At 33.9% G+C, this 7981-nt stretch overlaps 1 protein-coding gene across 1 annotated transcript; it reads right to left on the bottom strand.

Moving 5' to 3' along the window:
- Positions 1–3298: 3298 nt before the first annotated feature.
- Positions 3299–7452, bottom strand: LOC141481081 (uncharacterized). Its single transcript, XM_074172190.1, has 3 exons — positions 4303–7452; positions 4022–4243; positions 3299–3964 (listed from the first exon to the last, which is right to left on the bottom strand). Exons 1-3 carry the CDS (start codon positions 4471–4473, stop codon positions 3317–3319), a joined length of 1041 nt encoding a protein of 346 aa, XP_074028291.1. The 5' UTR covers positions 4474–7452; the 3' UTR covers positions 3299–3316.
- Between the last annotated feature and the right edge of the window lie 529 nt (positions 7453–7981).

The following is a 7981-nucleotide window of genomic DNA, read 5'->3' as shown; positions in this document are numbered from 1 at the left end:
CATCAATAAAATTCACGTAAAAGTTAGAAAATAAGGGACAACTACCATTTCTTGACGTTTTGGTAATGATGAGCCAATATGGAAGGTTAGAACACGATATATTTAGAAAAGAAACAAGCACGTACAGGTATATTCCTGACAGTTCACATCACTGTGGACAGCACAAACGTGCTGGGTTGAATTTTTTAGTGTATCGTCTTTTGACTTTCCCTCTAACACATGATAGGTTCACAAAAAAAATACGTACAATACAGGAAATAGCAGCCACTAACGGTTTCCCAAGGGGTATTGTAGATGACTTAATTAGAAAAAAGAAGTTTAGGTTAAGAATGAACGAAATCTCGACCAAGATAAATACAACTCAGTTCCATACCACTAATATACGAAGAACTTTGGAAAGATTTTCAAGGAACTGGGTATAAAGGTGGTTTTTAAAACAAGTCATACACTGCAGAACCTTTTGGGAAGTCCAAAAGACAAAGTCGAGAATTCGGAAAAGTCTGGAATTCACGAAATTGAATGTAAGGACTGCGATGCAAAATATTATGGACAGACAAAAATATCTATTGAAGTGAGATATAAGGAACACATAGCACACTTAAAATATGGAAGACCTGAAAAATCAGTAGTCGCCCATCATATTTTGCAACAAAACCATTCCATAGACTTCAGTTCTTTAAGATTAGTTAGACAAGTTAATAACAACAGGCAACTAGATGCCTATGAGAGTGTGGAAATAAATGAACATAATAATATTATGAATAACGACAACGGACCAATACCAAATAGCATACTATATAGCTTGTTGAAATAATATTGTTGGGTTTACTGATTACTACAAAAAGACACATTGTAAATATATTTAGATAGGCAATATTGTGAAACTAATTTTATATAGCTGAAAATTGTTCTATATATAGCTGTAACATTTAAACATACATAAGGACATATTGTAAATGATAGAAAGGCCAATTGTAAAATTAATTTAGGGTGGTACACTTGTATGGGTGGTATTACTGATTACCTACCTGTATGATGTACCTGATTAGTATAAGTAGTTTTAGTTTTGAGTAGTTATTAGTTTTATCTTCCTCTTGAAGATGATCACTTGGTGATCGAAATACGTGTCGAGGTGTGAAAATAACGATTTGTTGTTGGGAAAAATCTCCAGTAATATTCATTACTACACCAAAGGTTCCAAACAGTATATCACAAGAACATTTTCAATATCAATCAATTCTGATATGGATTTCCATAAAGATTACTACGTTTGTAATAAATTCCATATCGTTTCAAATTTTTCATCCAATATTCATCGAGATATTGTCGACATGTAAACGTGTAAATGCTGGTTGAATTGATGAAAGCTGAAGTAGCAATGTGCGCCAAAGCGAAAAAATTTGAACAATATCTTATCCCAAATATAACTGCACTATAGAAGATTGAAAATGAAGTAAATAAATACTGAACCGATATGTGGAAGTTTTTGGTTTTATCAATAATTCATATCAGACCACTTCAAATAGAAGACCCTTCAAAAACATTTAGGTAATAGCTTCAAGAGTTTTGAACCTATCAATCATTATTAGTCCCACAAATTATAAGATAGGCATCATATAATTTAATAGATTATTTGGTTTTTTAAAAACACTTAAAAATTACTCGATATCTTCAATTTGCTTCTTCCATTAATTATAGCCGCACAATAATCTTGAAGACTTACTATTAATTTTTTTCGTGATTGACGAGAATCAGATAGACTCGTTGAATTTCCACTGGATTCGGCCTTATGACGTTGAAAAAATAGACATGATGTAGATAGTCATCGGGTCAAAGGATCAGAGTGCAAGTTCATTCGTTTGGGATAGCCAATATTGATTGATATAGCGGACCGGTATCAATTTCTGAGGAATCTTCTGTGAAATTAACTTGAAATTCTGATCCTTCAAACTATCAGAAATTTCAACATACGTACATTATTCCTTATTGCATTTTTAACTGTAAATTTCATATATATCATGTTGTATTGAATATTTCCCTCTAATAAAAATTACTAAATATATTCAATTCAGTATTTACCTATTTGTCTAATAATGTCAAATGTACTGGAATATTTCCTCAGAAATTGAAAATTGGAACGGTTACGCCGATTTTTAAAAAAGGGGATCCAACTATAATTGAGAACTACAGGCGTGTAACAGTCCCAACAGTTTTGTGTAAAATTTTCGAAAGGTGTATCTATAATAAAATGCTGGCTTTTCTAGATAGATTTGGAATTATTTCCGAATTTCAACATGGTTGCTGCCCATGTAGGTCAACGGAAAGTGCATTTTACACTTTTTTCAAGTATGTCTATGATTCACTTGATAAACGAAAGTATATTGCTGCCCTTTTCTTTGATTTATCGAAAGCTTTTGACATTATTGATCCAGCTATTATTTGCAGTAAACTATATTCACTTGGCTTCAGAGGTAATTTTCTATCGTGGCTTAAGTCCTACCTGAATCTAAGAAAAATACATGTTAAAATTGATAATTGTCATTCTCAATCGTATGGCATGGATTTAGGAGTTCCTCAAGGATCTATTTTGGGACCTCTAATTTTTTTACTTCACATTAATGACATGCCGGACTATGTTAGCACGAATTGTATTGTCTTATATGCGGATGATACAACTCTAGCAACTAATGCTGAAAGTCCCGAGGAACTTCAAGATAAACTGAACTTATTGTCATTTGCGTTCACGAATTGGTGCAAGAAGAATTCATTAGTAGTTAATTTAAGTAAAACAGTATTGATGCAATTTTACTCTAGAACAACCGAAAAAATTGAAGAATTTGTTGTTAGGGTAGGAAATGAGAACATTGAGTCATCAGATAAAACCAAATTTCTTGGTACCTTGGTAGATAGTAATATGGCATGGGAATCAAGTATAGCACAAGTGAGTAAAAAAGTTAATTCGGGTTACTTTGCTATTAGACAGTTAAAATCATTATTTAACAGAAAACAGCTGCTTAATGTTTATTTTGCCCTGGTATATTCCCACATTTCCTATAATATCGCTGTATGGGGTTGCTCCACCAAGCTACATAAAATATTTGTTTTCCAGAAAAGAGTTATGCGCTTAATATTCAAATTAGACTACCGGGAGTCATGTAAAACATATTTTATTTCTGACCGGGATATTATAAGCTTATATCGTCATAGTTACGCTATCAATAAAGAGGGTCATAACTCCCTTGGGACATTATAGATTTTATAATTCCCTCTACCTTTCACAAGTAAAAATAAATAGAAATGAAAACTGAACCATATTTTATTTATTCACGTCATTACAAATAATAAATGTACAATTTTGAAATGTTCCCTGAAAATTACTTCCGCCACTGGAAACAATTTCTTCTTTTGTATGGCTGGAGCTTCTGTTCACTACAGTCGAGGTACCTGCCTCTTCTGATGACAAAGTAGACAACATACGCGCCGTTTTATTTCTCAATTCGATGCTATCCTCCAAATACCCCTCCGCCACCGTGGAACTTTTCCAACCTCCGTGTCTTTTTAAGTTAGTCATAGTTGCTCCTGCATTGGCTAGAGCAGTAGTAGAAGTGCGACGAAGGCAATGTCCCGTATAGGAAGATGAGTTTGGCAATTCTAAATACATTGCGATTTTGCTGGGGATTTTCCCAAACATGTTTTTTCCAATTGGCTGAGATGTACATTTATTTTGTCGGAAGCTCAAAAAAAATCGTTCAATACCTTTAGGACGCAAAGACATATAAAGTCTTAATAAAGGCAAAGCGGAGAACTCTTTTTCATCCACAACTGTAAATTTCTTCGATACACCAGTTTTACTTTCCGGTACGTTCACTACCATAACGGAATCCCGGTCCTCTATATCCGATATCTTCATATTCAAAAGTTCCTGACTTCTGCATCCTCCAAAATAACCCATAATCAAAACAACCTATAACAAAAAAAAGGAAATAAATACACACAAAAAGGAAAATGAGAAAAAAATTACCTTATGCAATAAATGAATATCATTAGGAGCGTCCTTTAGGAATCTGATAACATGTTTAGGAGATAAAACAGCAGACTTTTTCGGCTTATAACTCTTACTCTTCCGTTTCAAAAAACCCTGTAGTTCATTGAACTTGGTGATATCCCGTTTCTCATGTATAGTCACCATCGATTTTAGCATTGACCATTTAGTCCATAAAGAATTCGGACTATACGTTTCTGACTGAAACGAATAAACACAATTACTACCAAATCTACCGAAAAACATAGAAAATTCCTTACCAATTCTTGAAAATATGCCAGAAATACAGTTTCAGTGACATCTTTTGGCATAACATTTTTCCGTGTCAGCCAGTCCAGATATATCTTGTATTCTTTTTGGTATAAGGCTTCACTTTTCGATGGAATTAATGATTCTCTTGCTTGTTCAGCTTTTTTCAAAATATCCTCCATTATATTTGGGGTAGAAAACACGTTTTCACCGCAAACACAGCTTGATAACAAAGTTCTGTTTATAAACAAGTAACATAGCAACAACCTAGCAACAAGAAAACTCTACTATAATCAACGGTACCTGATTCAAATATACCGGGAAGGTAATGAATTGGTACATTTTTCCGTTTCAAAAATGAACAAAATTTTATTGAAATCGGTCAGAAATAAAATTATCTATGTACCACGGGAATTAATGAGCCTTAATAACCTCAGGCAATTGCTGTCCCTCGGGCCAGAGGCCCTCGGGACGCAAACTTTGCCATCGGTAATTAAGGCCCTCCTAATTCCCTTGATACATAAATAACTATTATTGAAAATGGAATTATGTGTGTACCATGTATATACATCTACTATTTTTTAAGAAATACATACATGATCATCACCGAAATTCTGAAATGCATTCGTACCCAACGAGACATGGTGATTTGATAAGACTTCGACAACATTCAACCTCGTTTTTTGAAAACTGCCCGTCTTTTGCTGGTGCAAAGTTTTTTAATAATCTACCTCTCATAATTAGAAGTGAAAAAAGCGATATTATCTTCAAAGCCAAACTCAAAAAGTTTCTGATTAGCGGTTGCTTTTACAGTATTGCAGAATATTTGAGTCAATGTGAGGACTAATAATAGATGCTATGTTAAGTTCTATTTGCCAATTAGTTTATCTATACCTATATGTATGTACGTTCATTTGCGTTCATTTATACTTATGTGTATGTATTATCTTTATTGTTGCATTAACACTTATATTTATAATTATATGTATGTATATTTATATTTATGTTTGTATGTATATATTTTATTTTCTATATGACGTATCCTATATCATTTTTTGTGATCTTAAAGGATGTAATAAATATAATAATATAATAATATCGTGGCCTTTTATCCACCTCAGGATAATATTGACAGTAGAAAAGAAAGATTATTCAAATGTCACAGTTCCATTAGGTACGAGGTTTAGTTCTTATTTGCCACTTGTCGATTTCCAGTTGATGAAAAATGTTTTTTTAATTCACTTTGTCAGAGGTTGGAGGCACTTCATTACAAAATAATATACTGATTATATTTCATAGCGGCTGTCGATTGAACAATATTGTATATCAGTGGAAGCTACGGTATAATTTTTTATTGTGCAAATACCGACAACAGGAATCAAATTTTGATGAATGGTTGAGTTTTTTCGGGACCCATTGAAAAAATCGTTCCGAGTTCTCTTTTAATTCGACAGATCTATTATCTGTTGTTCTACGAAGCATAAGGCACAATGACCTGACCGGCCGATCATTAATTTTTTCGTGATTGACGAGAATCAGATAAAATCATTCAATTTTCAATGGAATTCATCACGCATCATTAAAAAACAGACAGGCCAGTACACACCACGCATCTTTACTTGTTTACAGCGTGAGACAGTGTTATGGAGTTTATGACCAAATGTGATATTTTTATATTTCCCAAATTTGACTCCTGCAATAAATTGTTCGAAATCACATGTGAATACTGATGTAAGCGAAAGTTAATTATTATATACAAGCTAGCTGACCTGACAAACGTTGCTTTACCACTCACAAATGATATTAATTTCTCAATCAAATATGGAACCCCATTTTAAGGAATTCGAGAATAATGAACATGACAACAGGCAGCAAGATTGTTATTGTTCCAAGTTCAAGTGCAGGAACGAGTACAGGTACAAATGCAGTTACAAATACAACAAATACAACTTTTGTTGGTGCTAGCCATTCGCGCCAGCGAAACGTCAGGAAGAAATTCCAAAAATCCACGACTTTCAAACTCTACAAGAAATGACACTGACAACCTCAGCCGTGAAAGTCTAAACCATTTTGTTGATTCCTCAATGCTATAGTGCTGTGGCTATAGTGTGTACAATATTTTTTGTTAGTCCATGTTCAGCTAACACAAACAAACAGGATGGTTTACCCAGTCGAGAGCTTACCAAGTGTGAAAAACATGGTGTGCCCAAATCTAAGCCACAAATAGACATTGATTGGCCTTGGAATTTATTATGGTCATTGCAGAAGCCGATTCAATTGGAAATTGAACACGTTAAAAATGAATTGGCACATCTGTGGGTATGATAGGGAGTCGTGGTAATAATATAGTTTCACCTCGGAACTTGCCATTTAAAATGCTGACTTCGACAACGTTTTTCATTCTTTTTTTAATGACTAATCGCGTGCGGTTGCACAGCTGGGGTGGAATCAAATTACGGAGCGATCTGGTTTGGAAGTTGCTAGATGACATTTATCCATACCTGTGGATAGGTGAATGTGTTCGTTTAGAATAGCCTGCAGCATTATTAATATAACACGCTTAGATTTTTGTGGGGATTAAGGAAACATTACATAATGTATTCGTAAACAAACTTCATTATTGTCAGGAACGGTGACCAATTATAACATTCAGTGGAAGGAACTGAAGTGAGTTCAGACTAGATTTTATCTTGATTTCATGATATTTATCGTTATTTGTGAATCCTCATAACTACTATAAAACTGCTATCCACTCAGGACCGACTGATTCAATTTCCAAGAATGAAGAAAATGATACATAGATAATACAGGTCTGCGATGAAAAAATTGTGGAATATTTAACTAGTGATTTTAACAGTATTTTGTGTGTAGATTACGGAAAAAATGTAAAAAAATTCTGTCACCTATAGATAAGTCACAAATTTCATCTGAAATTTTCTTATTGAATGGGTTTTTAGGTTCGGTATGGGTTCGATGTTTCTGTATTATATATCTTATATAAGCGGTCTGAATTATGGAGCTTTCATGATGAACAAGTTACTACACAATGTGATTGTATATCTAAGATAAGATACGGTATCAATCTATTTATGTCAATAGCGAAACGAATCTATAAACTGAGAAAATCCAGTTCCTACTGGAACAAGGCATGTCTGTGTCAGTATCGCTGCCCCCTCCCTAAAAAGGGAAGTTTGAAAGCTGTACTTCATTACAATGGGAACCAATATGCTTCTGTGCCTGTTGGACACTCGGTCCATCTGAAAGAATGCTACGAAAATCTTGCATTTTTTCTGTGGAGACTTGAAAATTATTTTAATGTTACTAGATCAACAAAGAGATTACACTAAGTTTCCATGTTTTCTATGTGAATGGAATAGCCGTGACAGGAAACAACACTATGTCAAGCAGGTGTGGCTGATGAGAAAGGGTCGTATTTCTGGAGTTGAAAATGTTGAATAACAAAGTTTGGTGGATCCTAAAAAAATCTTACTTCCACCACTCCACATCAAATTGGGACTAATGAAACAGTTTGTGAAAGCATTAGACAACGAAGGAGATTGTTTCAAGTATCTTTCTGAAAAGTTTCCTGGTCTATCCGATGCTAAACTGAAAGAAGGAATCTTCGTTGGGTCTGACATAGGAAAACTTTCAAAAGATGAAAGCTTTGTCACTAAAATGGAAATGAAAGAC

This window comes from Leptinotarsa decemlineata, unplaced genomic scaffold (genome assembly GCF_025532065.1).
Source record: "Leptinotarsa decemlineata unplaced genomic scaffold, Ldec_3_MD MMD2_tig00000035_RagTag_RagTag, whole genome shotgun sequence".
In the NCBI taxonomy this organism is placed as follows: Eukaryota; Metazoa; Arthropoda; class Insecta; order Coleoptera; family Chrysomelidae; genus Leptinotarsa; species Leptinotarsa decemlineata.
Note: the sequence above shows the minus strand (reverse complement) of the source record. Positions and strands in the feature narration are given on the sequence as shown.

What these genes read in the sequence shown, in the direction of transcription:
- LOC141481081 (XM_074172190.1), bottom strand. Translation starts at nt 4,473, where the DNA reads ATGGAGGATATTTTGAAAAAAGCTGAACAAGCAAGAGAATCATTAATT. An exon ending in TGGCATATTTTCAAGAATTG is followed by an intron (nt 4,244 to 4,302) that starts GTAAGGAATTTT and finishes TATTCGTTTCAG; the next exon opens with TCAGAAACGTATAGTCCGAA. An exon ending in ATATTCATTTATTGCATAAG is followed by an intron (nt 3,965 to 4,021) that starts GTAATTTTTTTC and finishes TTTTTGTTATAG; the next exon opens with GTTGTTTTGATTATGGGTTA.